This window comes from Netta rufina (genome assembly GCF_964035555.1).
Source record: "Netta rufina genome assembly, chromosome: 1".
NCBI classification, from domain to species: Eukaryota; Metazoa; Chordata; class Aves; order Anseriformes; family Anatidae; genus Netta; species Netta rufina.
Genome location: NC_140123.1, coordinates 132016713 through 132038652, shown reverse-complemented (window position 1 = coordinate 132038652; position 21940 = coordinate 132016713). Strand labels below are relative to the sequence as shown.

Here is a 21940-nt window from a genome sequence, read left to right as displayed (position 1 = left end):
CACACTAGTGTGTAAGAAGAGTGCAAGCTCAGGTCATTGATCGTGGCTTTGCATCCTGGTGGGTACAGACAAATTCAGAATATATGTGTAAAAGAGCAAAAGGGGGGAGTCTAGAAGCATGTAACAGGCTTTTCTGTACAGGCCAGATGGTAAAACTTTTTATTTTCTTTTAATTTGAAGACTCAGCATTTCTGATGCCAAGAACTTACGCTCAGAAAAAAAGTGAGATAAGGCTGGAATCTGTAAATGTGGGAAATAAAATACAAGTGGAAAGCGCTCTGCTCATTCCCCATTTACAGCAGATCTGCAGCCAGACTTATGCTCTTGGCCTATTATTTGGGACGGCAAGAGATTAGTGTGCGGTCATGCTGCTGGACCGGGGGCGAACCGTTGGCTTATAAATGCCAACGAAATCGCCTGAAAAACACACGGGGTGTAAGCAGTGGTGCCTGAGTGAGAGCCGTGCTGGCAGGGGGCTGCACCCGCTCTCCTCACAGAACGGAGGTCCCTCGTCCCCGGGGCTGCCGGCGGCCGGTTCCCCCGGCGGCGAGAGCCGCGCGGTCGGGCCCGGGGTCGGTCGGGGCGGGCCGGGGAGGGCGAGGCGGCGCCGGGAGGCGGTGCGGGGCGCCGGGAGGCGGTGCGGGGCGCCGCGGCGGGCGGCGGAGGGCAGCGGCGCCGCGCTCATGTCAGCCCCGGCAGCGCCGCGGTGAGGGCCGCGGCCGGGCCCGTGCTCGCCGCCCGCTGCGCAGCGCTTCGGCGGCCGCCCCCCGGCTCAGCTCGGAGGGAGAGGGGTGCGCGTGTGCGAGGGGAGCGCAGCACGGGCTGAAAATGAGGCAAAATGTCTGAGAAAATGTCCAGCTTTCTGTACATCGGGGACATCGTGTCCCTCTACGCCGAGGGCTCTGTCAACGGTTTCATCAGCACCCTGGGGTGAGTGCGGGGCGGGAAGCCGGCAGGGCGCAGCGGGCAGAGGAGGAAGCGCGGGGACGGGGTGACCGCGGCAGCGCTCCGGGGGGAGCTGGAGCGGGTGCCCGGGGCTGCCGGGGATGCCCGCGGCTCGCTGCCATCTCCGCGGCTTCGCCCGGCCAGGCCGGGCCGGGCCGGCCCAAACCGGAACCGGGCAGCGCCGGCGGCGGCGGCGGCGGCACCGGCGCGCTCCGCGGGGTACCTGCGGCTCGCTTCCGCTTGGTTGCAGTTCCTTTCGGATCATTTCAGTTCAGTTTATTTTATTTCATTTTATTATAGTTTATTTCATTTTTTTAAAATTGCTATTTTATATTTTTAATCATTTTATTTATTTATTTATTTATTGGGGGGGGGGGGAGCTGCTTTACTTCAGAGATGCAGAGGATGAGAGCTTGATTCACCCTCATAATCAGCTCGTTGCCCCCTTTCCATCTTGCCGGTGTTCACCTGAGGTCTTACCTGCGATAAGCAGACATTTTTAGTCGGATATTTCACGGGGATGCTTTTTTTTTTCCCCATCATCAGTTCTTTCTCTTCGCAGGATGAAAAGTTGTAGTTTAACTCGGGCTGCAGCACTCCTGGTTGCTCGAGGCTTTCCTTAGTGCTGTAAATGCCCTGCCTGGAAGCCTAGGGAAGCACGCTGACGTGACGGTAGGGGTGCACCCATACCTTTCTTTAAACTGTCACGTCGTGTGGTTGCAGCGACAGATCCCGAGGGTACAGTGGTTCCCTCCGATGTTGGTAGGAGAGCTGCAGCAGTTTCAGTGATTTTTGTGGCACAGCCAAAGTAAGCACGTCCTTAATCATTTGTCAGTGGAAATGTCTCTTGCACTGCATGAATCATAGCAATTCAATTGGCAAGGCAGCTCAAACTCTGGTTAAATATCAGTGCTGTTTATTGCTTAAACATTAGCTGTACCTTGAGAACAACAGTTAAGCAAATATATCCCTTGCTAAAGCCGATCCTCTGCTAATTAACGTGCGCCTGGTTATTGCCCTTGCTTGTTTTGGACTGCCGGTATCCTGAGGTGTCTTTGCTGGGGGACGGCAGGGTGAAGTCAGGGCAGTAACTACATGCTAACAGCTAATGCCTGTGCCTATGTCTATGTCACCCACTGGGGTACCCTGACTGGAAAAAAGCTGCTGTTCAAGGTCGTCTGTATTTCTTTATCTTATTATTACTTCCTATCCTTGCTGTTCAATCATTTAATCAGTTTATAAGTATTTTTCCATAGTTGGTTCCTCTATTTGTTAATTTTGTGTCTTTTCTATCTGTGACTGTCTGTATTTTGTCTCACATCTTCTTCTGTTTTGCTGACTCCTGTCATTTTAAATCCTGCCTGAAAACATTTGCTTTCTGCAGCTGGTAATCACTGGATATTGTTTCTTATTCTTGTAGCCCCTGCGTTTTTTATTTGTTGGCATAATTGTGTTGTTGTTTGGTTCTGTTTCATTGCTGTATCTAGGGGAAGCTAAGTTTCTCATACTTTACTTTTACTACTTGTTATGTTAAGAATTGTACCTAATTTCACAGAACTTGTCTGTGACCACAGACATTCCTGCTGTGACCAGTGCTGATACCACTGCACATTGCTTAAACATATGCTGGCGTTCCCGTGTTACAACCTGGAGGTCCTCCACTTATCCCTTGGAGTTAGGGCAGAACATTTGCCCCAGGTTTTATAGACAAGAAGCCAAGATAGCAGCTTGCCTGAGGCACACAGGAGCTCTTCTGCAGAAGTAATTGAAGTCAGGCTAACACCCTAACTAACCGACTGTTCAGGCTTTCTTCTTGTAAGAGCCAGCTGAAGAAAACCACCTGGGATATGAGACAGGATGCCTCTGTGCATCTCTCCTTCAGCAGCAGGTATGGCCAGGGCTTCAAGGTAGCTCTGGTCTCCTCAGTGCAGCAGTTCTGTATCCTGCTCACCAGCCAGGTATGGACGTCTGCAGAGCCAGCAGACCAGAGTCGAAGAGCTGAAGGCCTTGAAGGAAACGTGAAGTCACCAGTGGAAAACTCCCATGTCTACTAAATGGGAGCGCTGACCCCTCTGCTGGTGGTACGGGAGTTTGGACAGAAACGTAAGGTTGTGCTGCCAGGTTGTGTTACCTGTGCCAGCTAGTGAAATTACTGCCTTTAGAGTGGTTGCAGAAACACAAGAGGCAGAGAAAACACCACTAAGTTCAGGGAAGAAGTTTGCCCAGCTGTGCATTCAGTGTGTACTTGTGGCTGGACTTCTGTCTCCTGCATGCCTTCAGGCCCTCTGTTCAGCCCACACGTCTGATGGAGGCACCCTACTTTCCCGAGGTGCTGCATGCATGTTGGTGAGGACGAAGAGGGTAGGAGCTGGGATGACTGCTTTCTCACTTCCCTTGACCGGTGTGGGTCCTTGTTTTTTTACCTCCTGCTGGTGTTGCTCAGGGTGCTGTTTTGCAAGGTGCCAGGAGAGGAGGGAAAATTAGCTCATGGCTCACACCCTTTAGGCCATCAGATAGTCTTATACGGAACTTTAAAGTTCTTGCAAGAACTTTAAATCCAGATTGGGTCTAGAGATTCTGCAGCAGGAGAGAGTTCTGTTTATTTTAAGCTGTCAAAGGCTAATTGTTTCTTAAACAAAGCATGAGTGAGGCCATTCTATAAATAAGATAAAAAAGCACACAGCACCTCTCTAAGTGGGGGAGGCCTGTCACGTAAGCGGCCTTACTCCTTGAGGAGTTGAACCAGCTCAACAGATTAGTTCTGAGGTGGAGATTTCCAGGCAAAGGCTGGGTTTCATGCATTTTCAGAATATTTTTTGCTCACTTGCTGATGCAGAAGTTTTCACGTGCTCAGTTTGCTCATGAAACTTAACTCCAAGAGAAAGAGACAGCTGATCTGTGCACATCAAGCATAGGGTGAGCTTAATATCTACTGGAATGTGAGTGTGGGATTCTTCCTCCCATACAGTGTGGAGGTCCAGGGGGTTCTCCGTGTTTGGCAGACAGGGGATCCATGTCCCGCATCCAGGCGAGCATGCTGAGATGGTGCTGGGTGAAGGCTGGAATGCCTCTCCATGACTCCCTCTGCAAAAACGGAGTCACTGGGATGATGAGGTGCTGGAAGTGGGACCCAAAAGGTTGCAGCACTTCCTGGAGCTGGAAGAAACCTGTGTTCCTGTCGTTGTCTCAGGACTTTTTTCTGTATTTACTATGAACAGCTGTTGGATGAAACACAGCATGAGGGCATTACTTTCAGATTTAATCCCTCGTAGTCAGAAGAGGAAACCGAACATCTCTTCCGCATCTCAAGTCAGCAGTGTAGCATTGGATGGGGGCAGGGAGAGGGAAGTGAGGCGGCACCGCTCCTAATTCTTCATCTTGTATCTGTATTTAAAGTAAGAGAGTGGCTGTGCACAGGTTTTTGGAAGAAGGGGCATGAAAACCTTCCAGGCTGTCGATCCCCAATGGACAGGAGCACCTCTGGGTCATCTTTGAGAGGGTTTTAGGGCTTAGCATTCTTTGTTGGCTACTGCAGGTCTTGGGGATAGTTGAGATACAGTGTCCAAGCAATCATCTGCTCTTTTTTCTGTTTGCGTTGGTTCTGGATCTGGATGCTGTTGATGTCCAGTCTCAAGGGTCTACGAGTTGTTTCTTCCCCTCCACATCCCCTTTTTAAAAAGGAGAAAGTTTATACATGTAAAAATAGATCGTCATGCAATTTAGTAGAGAAAAGTAAATGTTTGGGAAAAGTAATTTACATCCATGCATAATGTTCTGCCATTTCAAAATATATTTATTATTGGATTACTGAGCTGTGCTAATGATGCTTTTCCCCCTTGTTTTTCAGCCCTTAGAGTGCCTTAGCTTCTGCACAGTTCGAGGCTTTTTGTCCTGGAGGACGTAAAGTGGCAGAGCTTGGCAATGAATCTGAGTATCTTACTCTGTCCTTCAGTAGTGTCTGAACCCTGAGACCACCTTCCCCGGAGTCTTGGCAGTAAATGTGGGCATTGATGTGTGCTGGGAATTAGAGCTAATGTTAATCACCTTTAGGCACAATGAGGGGAAAAAAAGTATTCTTGACTGGGGAGGCGGAAAAAAGTAAGAATGACTGCCAGCATCAGCTGCTGGAAAGTTTGACAATGGGGCTGTTAGTCACCGTCAGTGGCTGCATTCCTGTCTCACCTCCATAAAGGTGCTGCGGTGCTGTGGCAGGAGAGAGAGACCTCATGGAACGCAATTAATGGAGCATGCAGCTGGAGCTGCCTTCTATAATATATGACCCTGGGTGGCAAGGAGTACCAAGGCTTATTTCTAATCAGCAGCAAAAAGTGTGTTGTAGAGTATTCATACTTTTTTTCATATTCATACTTTTTTTTCCTCAAGTTTAGTGTTGATTTGTTTCTCAATTTGTCAACTGCTTGCTTGAACTTTCTTAGTTGAAATGAATATCACAGTTTTATTCTGGCTCCTTCACTGGGCTTTAGTCTGTCTTACTGAATTTGGACTTCATACAAACAACATCAGTCATATTTTGTAAAAAGGCAAGGCTAAGTAGAAAATGCATATGGAACAGCATAAATCAAAATATTACAAATATTGTGAAGGCTAAAATGTGTCATCTTGGTGGCCTCAGAAACGGTGCTAGGAAAAAAAGATGTAGTGACTGATGATGCTGCAACACGCCACTATATTTTCATCAGTGCACTTTTTTTCACCCTTCTCTTCTACTGCCTGAAAACGTAAGCTCTGGTTAAGGAGCATCATATATGTCCTTTAATAGCAGCAATTTTTTCTTTCTTTTGCCAGCTAACAAATGTAATTAGTCAGGAGAGAATAAAAAGCCTAAAGAAAGTGAAAGTGGCACAACTGGAATTACCCTTAATCTGATTCTGATACATACAGAACCAAATATGTGAAACAAGGGAGGGAAGATAGATTTCTGCTTTCATGTGGGCAAAAGTACTTCTGTGTTTTGTTACATAGGTACTTTATTTTCCTGATCAACAGTACCAATAAGACTTGTACATTAGGTTCTGTTTCTTAATATTTTTTCCTACTTTTTAGGCTTAGTGTTTTCAGAAACACACTTTTTTGTCGTCTTCCTAATGCAAAAGCACTGATCTGCACTCTGCAACTTCTTTGAATGTATGCTGATGTAACTGGAAACATAAATTGGCTAATAATATGCCACTTTTCAGATATATGGTGTATTTCTTTTCTGTGATAACTTTTTAAAAGCATAAGCTATATCATATGCCTTATTAGATACCTTCACTGACTTTATAATAAATGCCACATAAGCAGAGACACAGACATATAAATAAAACTCCCTATCTTGCCTACCTTGCAATCCTATGCATATATCAAAGCTTACATCCTCTGTAATTATCCCATTACATTAACAATTAGGCACTGCTCCAACTTTGCTGCTTATAATGAACTTATTTTGATGCTCATCTCAAATATTTTAAAAACAGTGTCTTCCTTAAATAAACAATGGCACGGAGCTTTCCACAAAGCACTCTTGTGGGAATGCAGCAAGTAATGAGCCCCAGAGGTGGCTGGTTTCTCTCACAAGATGTACTTGCACACAAAACATAGCTCGAGTGCGAAGGAGCATAGGAGTAACCTTAATTACAGCATAATGATTTATGAGACTGTATACTGAAATGTAATATCCTTGGTTCAAAGAGCTCATTATCAAAGGACAAGTAGACGTGGAGAGAAAAGTGGGGTTAGGGAAAGGACCAATTGATTTAAAGTGAATTTATCCCAAAGGTGTGTGGTGGTAATGGAAATGAGAGAGGACTTGAATTTTAAGTGGAGGCAAATGGTGTGGCTGTTTCTACTTCTGTAGTTCTCGACAGGACTATGGGTGATGTGGGAAGTAGTCAGGAAAGAGGGGAGATTGTTTAACTTACATCACTTTAAATCATATTTAACTTCCTTCTGTGTAACAAAGGGATTAACCAAACAGTCTTCATGTGGCTCCCTGACCCACTTGCAATCAGAGGTACCCTATATTTTGAAAGTGCCCCAGAAGGAAGAGTAGGCTCATTCTGTGACTCCTGCAGCTTGGAACACCGCCTGGTGAGAAGTGCGTAAACCTTCGGTCAGCCAGGCTGAACTGCTGTGCTCCTGGCTGCTGATGGTACAGGCTGCTATAGCTTGGCTGCTGCACGGGGCTGCGTACTGTGAAATACCACAAAGCCATGTCCTCTGTGTGTGTTTAATGCTCCTAAAAGTCTGGTTTCTACCTACTTTGAAAAGTCTGTTACTTTTTGTGTGAAAGGGAGACTGGCAAAGTTCAGGTGTAACTTTGTACTCAATTAGGAAAGTTTATGGAAAAAATGGAGAAAAGAAAATGAATGGTAGTTCGGGGTTTTACTTTTTTTTCCCTTGTCTGAACTGATTCTTTTAAACCTTCATTTATGTTATTTATAAACCTAATTTTCTTTAAGTGTTTGAATCAGTATTTCCACTGGTGCATTAATGTGCAGACACTTCCATCGTAGGTCTTGGATTCAGTTGTTTCCAGTGGTGCTAAACCTTGACTTATTGGACCAAGAGTAAGATGATTGGAGCTGAATGCTTTTGTGTGGAAAGGTTCAGATAAAATGACAGGAACGTTTCTGAGAACAGGGTGAACAAAAATGCGTTTGTTATCCCTGCAGCGTAGGGCTTCCTTGTGGCTACTTCAATTGGTGATCATGGGAAGACTGTCTTTCCCATGCTTTCTGGACTCCCTTTCTGGCCTTTGGATAACACAGAGGAAAAGGGGGAGATCGGTGCCTATGGAGAGTGAGGTGGTAGAGAAATGAAGAGAGCAAGGTCCGGAAGCTGCTGTGTGCATGGGAAGAGGTAGGTCTGTGTGGTGGGGCAGTAACTGAATGATGGTCTAACAGGCAGCACGCATTAGAAAGGAAGTAGAAGTGAATAGAAACAGAAGATGACAGATAGTTGTTGAGAGATCTGCAGTCCCCTACTGTCAGAAAACAGCTCTGAAAGCTACCAGCAAGCCTTATTTCTTTTCAAATTACATAGAAGCAAGCAGCCTGGCCCTGTTGCTGTTAAGTGTGCTATTCCACGTGGTAGATGTCTGTGTGTGTTCTCATTCAACTCAGTGTTTATTTTTTTTTTTTTGAGGGATTTTTGTTTGTGAAAATGCATAATAATACTACCTGCCATAAGAGAATGTCTGAATTACAAAATGAGTTCCTCAAAAAGAAAGAAATAGCAATTTTGCAGTTTTAAGATTGCCTATACTACCTCACACAATTCTCTGTAAAAGCATGATGCAGTCCTTACTGACGTGGTCATGTCCTATACTGCAGTATATGGCAGGCTTGCTAAGTGCATGGGAAATCCAATGCTTTGGTAACAACTAAGCATTTATATAATGAGTTCTGGTACTCCTGTAATCTTCTTACATATAATAACTTTAGGACAGTTCATCTGAAATTCCCCTTTGGGTTGATTACTGCTGCATGATAGAAGGCATGGAGTTGAAATTCATTTGAAGTTAATTGGCAGAAGAAGGCTAGAAAAGCATATCCAAGTGTTGTTGTTATCGTTTGATGCTATAAATTGAAATTACTGCAGGTCTTCTCAGTACAAGGAATTGATATTAGAACAGTAATCAAGTTTTTCTTCTTTGACCTCTGGCAGATAAAAATCAATATCATTTGAAAGAAAAACAAACTCTGACACTGGAGCTTTTCATATGAATCACAAAATGCAGAAGCTTGTTATAATCCAACACTTGGACTTGTTATCTCCATTTTCTTTTAGAGATTTGTTTGAATTTCAAACTTTTTTTTTCTTTCCTGCACTTGACATATGCAAATTAATGAATGTTTCAGAGGCAGCTGAAAGCTTGTAATTGCAGGATAGAAAAGCAGCTGCTGATACTCATAGTAAGCCCCAAACTTTTACACTGATGTGCCCACAGTTAACAGACAGCAACCCAGTTCATAGGGCTTTCTTCTCTTTTTACTGTCAATGTGTGCTAACGTTCCTGTGTGCAGAGCAGAGGCAGGTCAAAGACAGGAGGCTCCAAGGCTGCTAGCTGCCTGCAAGCCTCCTCATGGTGCCTTGGATGCAAGCTAGAGCAGCAGCAGGCACAAACCACTGAGGGGACCCTTCAGGACGTGTTTTATTTCGCTGTGGGGAATTTTGCCTGGTTCCAGAGTGCCTCTACAACCTGATGCCTGTGACATTTTGTGTAGTTGTACAATCTTGAACACTGTGATTTGGAAACCTGAAGTAGACAGCTTTAGAGGGCAGCTGTATTGAAAATGAGCAGTATAGTCCTAATGCAATACCTGGCATCATTTATAAAGTTCCACCTCTCAGGGCTCTGTGAATTTTGGATATCTTCCGCATCCATTTAAGAAAAAGTGAGTTGCTCTCCCTCATGGATGTGGAGAAAAGCTTGAAAACAGTAATGGTCACAAAAGAAAGGTGTGTAAAAAGTGCCCTGAGCTTAGTAGTAATTTTCTTCTACTAGCTTTAAATTAGAGCACATGCTTTGCAGGTGAGGGGCTAACCAGTGGTGCATGAGACTAGAAACACTGCTTTTTTCATGACCTTGTTGATCTCATTTTAAAGTTGGCTGGACTTGGATGTCTAACAGACTCTGTAGTTGTTCTGAATAACTGAATCAGTACTGCGCTTTGCTAAGATACACTCAGTCAGCTTTTATATCTGGTTAGGATTTTATTATTGTTCAGAATCAATAAATGAAGAGGTAAACAAAGCTAATGCATTGGGAAAGACCAAATACCACTTTTGAAAACACTAAGAGCAGATCTTTCTAGTTAGGACTGGTGAAAAACATTGAAATGAATCTCTAAGCTAGTTCAATTTTTTCTGACCAAAGAACAAAAGTTGTGAGAATATGGAAAGTTTAAGTTTCAAATTAATTTTCAAATATCTCTGTATATACAGTTACATATCGTTGCTGTCATAGCATGCTGCTTATAAAGATTGTTACAGTACAGAAAAAAGTCTGTGCCTTTAGATGGTAGAAGTACAAAACATGCACAATTCAATAGATACTGATTTTTTTTTATTTTTAGGTGAGGCGGTAATAATTTATTTCCGTGGGGTAGGTGACAGTTTGTTGTAATATCGTAATTTTGTAATAATATATATTTGCTTAGAAAAAGTAACTAACAAAATAGTAGCCAAGATCCATGACAGCATGTCCAGTATAGGTAATGTGAGATGTAGGTTCAACACCTGAAAGTTTGTACTTACCAACTGGAAGTATGTTACAAAGCCATTTGAAAAAAAAAACAAAAACAAAAAAACAACAAACCACAAAATAAAAGAAACTATTGAGGAACATCCAAGTTGAGATTTCTGTTTCTTTGGCTAGCTCTCCAGGATTACTCACAGATAAATGAGGATTTGATCATGAAGTCATTCAGAGGCAGGCATCCAGGTCTTCAGGGAGGGTACTGCTATGGACCCTGGGCAGCTGCAGGATTCAGGTTAGAGGTATGCTTGGTTTCTGTTAGCAATGGCATCTCTTGAAAAAACAAAGCAAGGTCAGGACCTGGCAGGCAATAAGTCCTGTCTGTATTAACTTTTGTAGTTGAGCAGGTTTTTCTGCCAGTGAAGGTAAGGACCAACTACTGCATGTTTTATTTTTTTTATTCCCCTCCCACTCTGCTGCCGTGTAGTAGTACATAGGACATAGTAAAAACAAAACAAAACACATATAAAGTTCTGTTACAACAACTCATTAGAAGCAATGTATTGGGGTGGTGGATTCAAACTCATGATCTGCGTGACTATTTCACCTGGTCCATGCCCTTTTTGTGGCAGATTAAACTGTCTGCTGTGATTAAGCTCTGCTTAACATGATTGTTTTACTTGTGTAGAGCTGGAGGTAGGACAGTGCTGGTCTGAATTTTCAACCTTGTATTTTCATATGCTGGGTGGAACCTCATTGAAACTGGTAAGTATAATTACTGCTCTTCATTTGTAATGGAAGTAAGTATGAGATAAAAATCCTCTTCCTTTCTGGAACCAAATAGCTGAAGCAATAGAAGTCATCACTAAAAGCACACATACTTGGTATAAAGCCTGAGTCAAAGCTGAGTTGTGTGGCCCAGGAAGCTTCTTAGAAAGAAATTCATCATTGACAGGGCAAGCTATATAGGTATAAATGAACAGAACTAGAAGGAAGGTAGAACACAAACTCAGTTGTGGACAGAGAATGCCTCCTACTTTGACCCAAGAAAATAAAAATGAGAGTGCTATTGACCACTGTTCTCTCTGAAAACTGTAATTAAAGGAACTCCTACTATTTGGTTTCTCCTGTGCCAGAAAAACAAGCATTTATAAAATTATTTCTGAATTAATGGTAACGAATAAATTACTATTATATGATCAATAAAATACTTAATACCATCTGAGACTTGTCTTTATAGTGGAAAGAGCCCTTAAGTCTCCAGAACTGACGTAGTTATGCGTGAGTGATGAAAACCTGCCATCATGAGGTGGATCCAACTTCCAAAATGGAAATTTGTGACTGGTGTCCTTGCAGAGCTATGGCACAAGAAGTAGTCAGAGAAAAAATAATGCACTAGCCAAAGAGACTAGTCAGAATTGATATCACGTCTAATACAAGAACTGGAAGCTCTACTGAAAGAATTAAAGCAAAACCAAATGTCATCTGAGAACTGGGTGAATCGGATGGAATTAAAGCATTATCTGGGGAGATATCTTAATGAACCCTTTGGTGAGTTGCAGGCAAAAGTGAAACCTTTTATGGGTAGTAATTAAAGACTACCTAGATGAGTTTGGGTAGTGAGCAGGCAATACAGCCAGTCTGAAATGGCAAGGTGGGTTAATAGGGTTGTCAAAAATACATTTACTGTTGTCCTGATCAGGTTTTCGACAAAGGTAGTTGAGCTTTGGATTGTTTTGTGACAATCAAGCAAAGCAAAGGCTTAGCAAAGACTTGCGGACTTCTGAAGTGATCTTGCAGAGCACTTCTGAGTACTGTAGTAATCATTTATCCAAGTGTGAAAACATGGATATGAGAAGATAAATGGGAGTTTGGAAGGTGACAAAGTACGATAAAGTTTTTGAATTATCTGGGGAGAACTCCTGTTAATGCTTACAATTTCGGGCAATTTCATCATCATTTGTTTGAGAAAAAAGTACAGGGTCAGGACAGGCTATCATGAGGACAGTTTGCCATGTAGTTATAGGAATTAATAGGGCTGTGCTTTCTTGGGCATTCACAGATTTGGGAGCAGCAGAGTGACCATAGTGCCTCAACCAAATGATCTTTTTGGAGGCTAACTGCAGACATTGCCTTAGGCAGAAGATCAAAGGATTGGTGGTTATTTCAAGGAATGAGACTGCTGAAAAACAGATTACTTTTTCTTCCCTTCCTGTAATTTACAAAACCTCCTGAATAAGATGCAAAGCCTTTTGAATCACCCAGTTGAGAAATGTATTTGTCTTCCTGGAATGGAGTTCAGAGGAGTCAGAAGCTTCTCAAAGAGATGATATTGGGAGAAGTCTTAAAGTGTAACATCCCCTCACAAGATCAAAGTTTTCTGTTCACATTGGGCAAGGTTAGAGTTCAGAAGTGAGGTAGTACATAGGAGATGGGGAAAATTGAATGACTGGTACCAGTTTTGCCTGGTAATGTTATTTTCAGACATTGTATCATATCTTTGAAACCGCTGGATTTTGGGGGCTGCAAAAGTCATAGCTGATGTGAAGAAAAAAAAAAAATATTTGGTGATGTGTAAGCAGGATGTGGAAAATGGTGCAGGAAATGTGATGTTGTATGATAGATAAAAAAGAGAGCCCCAATGCCAACAGTATCTTGTATGGGCATCAGTGGAGTGTGTTGCTAAAGAGCTTAGTTTCTTTCTTTCTTTCTTTTTTTTTTTTTCCTTTTTTTTTCTTTTTTTTTTTTTTCTTTTTCTGCCAGATAATTGATTGTTATGACTTCAGAGTGATAGTTACAATTAATATAGCATGACTTACTTCATGAAGCGGCCTGACGTGTGATTTCAGGCACCAAAGGGCACTGGAAATAGAATAAAATTTTCTGAATGATTCTTGTAGATTTAGCACCTTATTTTATATGTAGTTGAGATACAGTGCTAGACATTGGTCTAGCTTGTTGTGACAGATGCATGAGGTGAAGAGACCAAGTGCATGTTTGGACTAAAAAAAGATTTCCAGCAAGCTGGGTTGAAAAAAAACATTTTTTGGTAGCTGCTTTTCATCTAATTATCCTAGTTTAACAGAGGACGTACAAGATCTAGAGGCATTTTATCACTTTAGTAAATAAGGACTGAAAATACCTTGTCAGCTCTTCTTCCCAACCATGTCAGTACTCGCTGTGTACCATGAATCAATCGTAATCCCAGACTTGCCAGAGTGATAAGGTGTCTTCAGGTATCTTCAGATACTGTCAGCGTGGTCTCTGCACCATGGCTGTGGGTATCTAGGTTGGTGGTTGATGTTGCCTCTTGGGGAACTTTGGAATTTCTGCTTTCTGCCCATTTCTGTTCAAGAATGAGATGTTTCTATCTGATAATAGTTAGAGGGGTCAGGTCTGAGTGCTTGTTTTCTCAGGATTTGACAAAAGCACTTGTTATTTCAATTAAAACACAGGTACAGCTTTTTCTTCCTGAATTTTGTATCCAGAAGGAATATGGATCTTCTTCGTAAGCTGGACCATAAATATCTACCACAAGTTCTTGATCCTTCTCCATATAAAGTAGGAATGCATTCATCTGAGAGAAGTGAGGTAGGTTATTCAGTCTAGCTGGAGAGAAGAGGGAGGTGGCTTTCCTGTGCAGTAAGTGCAGTATATCAGCAGCTCTTTCGGGTAGTGCTTGGTCCTGGCCTGTGAGCTGTGCAGTCTGAGTTCCCCGTTCCCAGCGTTAAATCTACTAGGTCAGTCGTGGAGGAACAGGAAGTTCATTTTGTCCTCGTTACCAGGCTAAGGAGCCCTGAAAGAGCGGTTTGTGCTGGCAGAGGCATGCTTGAGTATCTTTTGCACAACTGACGTTGCTTTGACTTTCTGCCAAAGTGCTTGTAGTTTGTGTGGTTGGAGGGAGGATGTTGAAGGGAAAATTTGAGCAGCAGGGGTCCACACAACCTGAGCAGTAGATAGCAAATGATAATCTGTTATCACTAAAGATTCAATCCAATTATGCAGTTTCTGCTTGTGGTCTAGATTGAAAAATTAAGAGAGTCTGAGTCTCAGTATGCTGACGAACTTTGGCTTCCTGTTAGTTTGCAGGGAGGAGGAGATACTCTGATGTCTGCCCAGGCTAGGGATTTATCTCAGGAGTCTGATGATTCCCCCAGTACCCAGTCACTAGACTGAAGATGGGATTTTCTGGGTAGACAGTGCATGTGGAGGGACTGAAGATAGCTGGGAAGAAGCTGACAGGTTGTTGGTAACAACATGGATGTAAGTGGCCCAGATGCTTCTGTAGAGCCTGAACTCTCCAAGGAGGGGCAGTGGCTGGCTAGCAGCTCTTCCTGTTCTGGAGCTGATGGAGCTGGTGTTCACACCTGAAACTGGCACCTGAGAGGCCAGATGAATTCCTGGGCTTCTGGGTTTCTGGTTAGCTCTAATACTGAAGCAACTGCTTTCAAATGGGTTTTAGCCAGAGGAGATTGCTGGGGGCACCAGGAAATCTTGTTTTATTTCTATCATCTCTGCTACTGTGTGTTGAGGGCAGGGGGAAGTGGGAATTTGTGCCAGCCGATCAGTCCCTTGCAGGTGATGAGTGGAGAGCTCGCCGGTCAGCTGCTTTCTGGGCACTTTGCATTGCCAGAGGAGGTCAGAAGAGAATCTGTTCTAAATGCCAGTTGAGTCTGTCCCACGGATATGGCAAAATCTGCATAAAGCTAGTTGGCAGTAACTTAAGCACAGCTTTGGTGAACGTAGGTGCTGTGATACCTTGTTCTCATTACAGGACAGCAAGTTAGATACAAACTTTTCCTTTACATGAACACAGGGCTTTGTACACAAACAAATAGCTATTTCTGGTCCTCATTACCTAGAAAATAAGTTAAACTTGAAAGCAAAAAATAAACAAAAATAAATTCTAAAACATCATCGGACTGAGGATAGAAAAAAGAAACATCAGAGGTTCAGGCTCGCTTCCAACTCACATAATTGCTAACGCAAAGCTGACGGCCAGGGTGCAGGAACAATTTGTATACCTTTTAAGTTGCTGAAGTAGTAAGCAGCAGTGTCCGTTCAGTGGAATAAATCCTCATCTCAACTTCCCATTTCTTTAAGAAGGATTGTTATTCAGGTTTAATCAGTATCTGTTTATATCTTAATGGATTAACCGCCACTGCCTTATTTAGCAAGGGAAAAATTCGTGTATGAGTAAACTGCAGTATCAGAGATTATTGTGCGTTTTGGCTTGGTGAATAGTTTATCAAGCCACTGAGACTGGGGATATGCATTTACTTTACAAGCCATTTTTTATCAGTGGGTGCATGTTACTGTTCACCATCAAAACAGTTTATGCGAATGCTTCTTAGCTCTCTCCAAGCAATATGAGTTCATATACTTAAAACAATTTAGTTGATGATTTGTGCTAGCTGAGTTGACTGTTGCTTGGAGACAGTCAGGCTCTGGAAGGTTGTAACACAAAATGAATGAACAAGCCCAATGTTTACTTCTGTCCTTTCCTGTATTTGGGTCAGCTTAGTCCTTTTATTGAATGTTGTGATCTATGAGTGTCTCACTTTGTCACTCAAAAAAGTGTCAGGCGTCACCTAAGCCAACGCTGTTTTGTTTCCATGTGTCAGCTTGGAAGATGATAAGAGAGCTCTGCTTCGGAGAGGTGCTTGGGGCAGTGCTGGCAGCTGTGTTCCCCAGTCAGAGAAAGCTCGGGCAGAGCGGGTCTCTTTTAGTAGGCCAGACCTTGTGCCATTCAGGCTGAAACATCTCAATGTCCTCATAAAAGGAAGTGTTAATCAAAATATAGCAGACAAATTGTTTATGTGAGTGGATGAGATTATCCCAGACAATGTGGTGCTGTTTGACTTGGAGAAAGAACTGCATAACCATACACAAAGCTGCACTATAGAGATAGTTGCTTGGCTTTTTGATTGTGTAATGAAATCTGGAGAGGTGATAAAAATTGAGCTGATTTTGGGTGGGGTGCTGTACTATCTCTTCAGATCAGCTTATAGCTGAGTATTTGTTATTTACTATGCACGGATGAATAGGGAATTGTAGCTAAGGCAGTGAGCAGGTTTTTAATCTTAATGTGCCAGGCAGTGGGTTAGCTTCTTGTGATAATATGTAGCAGTGCGGAGAGACTGGTGGAGTAATAAGGAAAAGGTTAGAATAGTTTTTCTCTGCTGAATATCATTGCACAATATTAGATCGACTTTAACAGGGCTTTTTAAACAAGAGTTGTGTACGCCAATTAGTTTGCTTAACCTGAAACTAGCTTTGAACTTTGGTATGCTTCTTTGTCCCAGTTCCCCTTGCAGGGGAAGTGTCCAGCAGCAGGGCAGCCTTCCTGCTACCATTCAAAGTCATTGTGGGAACCAGGGTGGCAGGGATGTAAACCTTAGGATTTTAGGCTTGCCTGCAATTACTTTTAATACTGTCCACTGATACAAAGAGATGGAATATACACAGTATCCTGAAAGACATCCTGAGTTCTTCCTTGGAGGGGCTGCTAAAATGTATCCTATTTATTTATTTTTTCCATTGAGAAAATAGGAATGGGTAGCCCTACAGAACTGACATCTCTGAAAAGGGAAACAGGCAGGTTTTTATTGCCTGCCTCCATGGTCCCTGTCATACTAATCAGAGAACAGCCCAGGGGCCTCAACAGATCGTCAGGTCCAACCGTTAGTGGGAAAAGAGAGCCTGGAATAAATTCTCTCTCGGCAATTTGTTGTCTGAGAGTTGGTTGAGTGAAAACGACTGCTTACTCTGTCACCCATGTTGTTCTCACCTTGCTTCTGTTCCTTGTGGTCTCTGCATAGTCTTTTGTAAACCAAGTCCTTTCCTTTTTTTCTTGTGCCACCGTTAATACTGTTTCCTGTTTTTCCCCTCACTCCAGAAGGTGACGGACTCCTGCCCCCTCACACCTCCTTTTCCTGAGGCCTGGAGCTCTGTCAGCATGCCGTCCCACAGCCTGCCTTTCTCACACGTCAAACGGTGTCCCCTCCCCACCCACCTCTTGGTTGGGGGAGCATGTGGGTGCTGGTGGCGATGGAAAACTGCTCGCTGTAGCAAGGCAAGCCAAGAAATCTCCAGTGATTCCTTGAAGGTTGCAAATTAGGACTCTGCTATGGGGTGCCAGCAATTTCACCCTTGCTTCTCTCTCTTGCCATACCTCCTGCTGGCCAGGATTATGCGACTGCTGCTTGCCCAGTGTTGTGTAATGGGTTATAATGGTGAATGGTGAAGGGGAATTTATTTATTTTTTTCTTCTCCATGCATACAATAGAAGGAAGCACTGCAGTAAACTAAGTGTGGGGGGGAAAAAGCTTTCCTGGCACATTATCATGTTACGCTTCTTCATCCTGTTCCTCTGCTCCAAGCCCTCCATGGGTGCTGGGGGGCTCACACACCGAGCTTGGCCCTCTGACAGCCCACACGTGCTGCTGCCAGCTGCTTGGGCTTCCTCGGGCAGTGTGTGAGCTTGCTAACCACTGAGGGCAGGACCAGCAAGATTGTGCTTGCTGTAGGTGCTGTGGTTGAATTGGAGTGAAGCATGGCGGAGTGCCTTTGCTTTCTCATGTGACATTGTGGGGGATGCAAGAAGGCCTCTCTTCATCACGACAAGAGGAGGAAGGACACCTTTCCCTGGGTTTGGGCAAGAGGAGGGAAGCTCTTGCACGTCTGGTACACTAGAGCCAGCGTAGAGCAGTGCCATTTCATTGCTGATGTAGTGAAAGGGACTATAAACTGTCCAGAATTAAAGTAAAAGACAAGGCCGGTGGCGGGGTGGAGAGAGGAAATACTTGGAGATGTCTGCAGTGTTTCCTGTTTGTTTCTGAAAATTATGAGTCAGATCCCCCACAAACAAAAGAGATGGGTTTGAAAAATCATGAAATCTAAAAAAGTAATTGTGTGGATTTGTTCTCTTGATCTTCTCGTTTTTGAACTTTCAGACCATTTTTAACATTTCTCTGCACAGCAGAGTAACACATGCTCTTTTCCTAAACACTGAAAATAGAGCTTTTATATATATATATATATTATTTTGTATATAGAAGTTTTACATATAGCAGAGGTTTTATATATACATATATTAATAATATATATATTATATAATATTTATAATTGCATATAATTATATATAATACAATTATATTATTATTATATAATATATAATTATATATTATACAATTATACAATATTATATATAATATATATATATATTATATATTCAGTGAAAATATATATATTTATACAGCACTAGAAAAGACCAAGACTTGGAAAAAAAAAAGCAATGCCTTCTCAGTTCTTCTAGAGTTGATTGCCAATGACCTTAAAAACTTTTGCAAATGAGTTGGTTGTAACCCTCATGCTGATTTCTCGTGGTTTATGAGATATGTACTTTGACATAGGGGGGAGACGGTGTGTTGTGCATGCCTGGGTTGTGTTTGAGAATAACAGTGCTTTCAACTCATTGATTCAGAAGGAGGAACCATGCTTCCTGTCCTGGAGCTTCCCCAGGTAAAACGTAGTCTACATCGTCTACATCATTAAAACCATGGATTTTATGGGGTTGTAATTTAAGTGTTAATAATTACTGCACCACAATAATGCACTTAAAAGGAAAAATTAAGTGTATTCCATTCTCCACTTACTGTGTCACTGAAGTACAGGCTTTTATAGAAGATGTGGTTTATTTGTCTGCTACCTTATTCCGGTTATTGCATGTAAGTGATCCAGAACTCCAGTTCTCCAAGCAGAAAGTGATTACTTGGAGGTGTTTTTCTTCTGTTACGGTGTCAGGATAAAAACTGTATGAAGAGACCTGGAACCACGTTGGTTCAGCCGAAAAGAATGCTGCAAAACTGGAGGGCCTTCAAGTGAAAGGCCAAATTCATGTCTTTGTAACAGAGCTTGTTGTTAAGACACACCTCAGTAGATGATATAATATTTGGACACCTGACAGCACAGCCTGCGAGTCAGCGTTGTTCAGTGTTCAGCAGTTCTTGCTCTGATGTTTAGGTGCTGATAAAAATGCCCATGCTGTCCTCCTTCAGCGTAATGTTGTCGACACTGAGAACACAAGTGGAAGTACTAAGTTAAGAATGAGACTGTTTTCCAAAATATCTCCTGCTACAAAATATCTCCTGTTTTGGTACATCAGCATGTAATCATATGCTCCCTAGGGTGTGGGGACATGTTCACCTGTACCAGCAACCTGCCAGCATGACTCCTGGCAGGATTTTAGCACTTCTGCTAAGGTTGTCCCCGAACCCTGTGCAGAAGCAGGGGGTTGGAGAGCTCCTGGAAACTCCTTGTGGAGAACACAGCGACCCCACCCTGCCTTCAGTGCAGAGGAGCTGGTGATGTACACATGGGCTTTTCCATGCCACTTGTCCTTGGAGCCTGGGAATGTTCTTAGGCACATTTAATTTGCTATTGTAAGTATAGCCTCGCTGCGTTAGAGCCAGGAGGGACTCTAGCCTGCGTTGTGGTCAATTTGAGAAAGGTCTGATGCAGTTCTGAAGTTGGAACATGCTTACTATGGTATTTTCCTACTTTAAAATACTATTTATGAGAGATTTACATGACTGGCACAGCAATGAACTAGCTTTTTTTTTTTCTTTTTTTTCCCCACCTTTGCCTTCATACCTGTGGACCTGCACAGAAGGTTTTGCCATCTTATCCATGGCTGTTCTTTCTTGACTCTCCTACTTCCCAACTTCTTTGCCCTGTGGAAGGAGCATTCCCTGCCATTTCCTCTTCAGCTTGCTTCTCAGCAGTAGCTTCTCTCAAGCGAGCATGTACAGGTTGGGAGTAGGTGTGGCAAAATGCTCCAAGAGCTGCTCCCAGCTACTGGGAAAGCAGATCTGAAATAATCTGGAACAGCTGCCAAAATGATCTGTCCCAGTGGGAAACTGGCTCTGCTTAGTTTAAAAACAAGTAAATAAAGTCACTGTAATTTTTCAGCTGGTTTTGTTTGGAAGTTTTTTATTTTTCTTTTTTTTTTTTAAATTTTCTTTGACACTGAAGAAACAGAAGAGCAAAGAGAAATCTGCAAAAATATCTGGCCCAGCTGCAAAAAAATGTAAACATTTATAATTGCAAAATGAAAATTAAAAAACAATCTTTTGTTTAGAAAATTGGAACATGTGTTGATCTAAAGTGTTCTCTTATCCTTTAATAGCTGTGCATAATTCTCATTAACATCAATGAGAGCTGGCCATGTATCAAAGGGTGAACAGACCTCTTTCAGTCAATTCTTGCAAGCCAAGTCCTCATCCCTACAGGCAGAAGTAAATGCTGAAACCAGCAGTAGGATTCTGAGAGTTGAATTATTTGCTAGGTACAGCCTCGTGGTTGGAATAGTGTTAAACTGAGAGCTGTCTCCTTTTATTTGAAAGCAAACACGAGCAATGCTGTGCTTCCGGAGCATTGCCTTCATGAGAAAGGTTGTGGAAGGTTCGTGTTCCTGGTGTCAAGCCCAGATTTGTTCCCAAACGTGATGGCCCAAGTCCTGCTGCGTGACTGTGGCAGCATGATATACTGATCTACATTGGAGACGGGCTCTGAGACACGTAAGCCAAGACAAACTGAAGAACTAATATTAAAAGAAATGGGTTGGATGCCTTGTTGCTGTCAAATAGCACTGCTTGACTAACTTCAGTGGAATTACATGTGTTCGTGCTAGCTCAGGACTTGTCATCATTTGAAGGCATCTGAAATCAAGTGGGTCCAGCTTTGGTATCCTGACATACAACAAAGTTTGGAATGCAAAGGGCTTTGATGTCTCATATGTAAAAGGATATGTTTTTTCAACTTTAGGAAAAAGTTGAAGATAAACACCTAAATTCCTCGTTATACTGCAAAATGTGTAAAATGCATTTTGATAAAGACATGTTTTATACACACATTTTTACAAGTGACATATATTGGTCCATGGGGTTATTAGTCTTTATGCTTCAGAATACCAAAAGAACTCGATTTAGTTTCCAGGACCTAGATTCCAGGTTGCGTTTGCAGAATTGATTGTTTGTTGTAAGTGTGTATTTACGTGTGTATCTATGTCTTTGTCTATATTACTGTCACAAAAATTAATGAGGTATTTTGGAGATTTTACAGTAGCATTTGAGACTGGTTTATCTATGTAAACTGATATTTTTACATTATAGTACTTCAGCTAAATGTAAGCATCCTAATTCTCTCCCTTTGCTTATGCACCCTTTATATGATAATATATATGAGCCTTTTGATGTGTAGTTGTGAATGCCTTAATTACTGTTTTCAGTGATGAAGTCACTTTTTTGATCACTGGACAGATACTGGCATTTCTCAACAGTACTTTTCTGAGTAAACCTTTCTCTGCTTCCATTAAATGGTGTTAACCGTGACAAATTCAGCCTTTCCATTTCCTTTCATTAGTGCACAATTCTTCAAAACAGCCCTTTCAAGTGGATGCTCACAGATGTGCAATGTAGCTAAAGAAGAGCTGAATAAAAAGCGTGAATTCTGGTGTGAGTTGAATGTAGAATTGCTTTAGATTATTTTATTTTTTCTCTGCTTCTGGCTTTGCTTTGCTGCCTGTGGCTGAGTAGCTAACCTTGCAACAAGTTCTGCATCCCTCCCTGATCTTGAGACCGGAGCTGCCATTAGTAGGAGCTCGTTTTGAATCACAGAATCACAGAATTGTCTACGTTGGAAGAGACCTCAAGATCATTGAGTCCAACTTCTGACCTAACACTAACAAGTCCTCCACTAAACCATATCTCTAAGTTCAACAGCTGAGCATCT

General features: G+C 42.6%; 1 protein-coding gene across 1 annotated transcript in view; it reads left to right on the top strand.

Moving 5' to 3' along the window:
- Positions 1–838: 838 nt before the first annotated feature.
- The window catches only part of ITPR2 (inositol 1,4,5-trisphosphate receptor type 2), a gene marked incomplete at its 5' end in the record, with an annotated part of 269840 nt that continues 248738 nt past the window's right edge, over positions 839–21940 (top strand). The window contains one exon of the mRNA XM_084290744.1: positions 839–930. Within this exon, the coding sequence (XP_084146870.1) occupies positions 839–930 (92 nt within the window). The remainder of the gene's footprint in view (positions 931–21940) is intronic.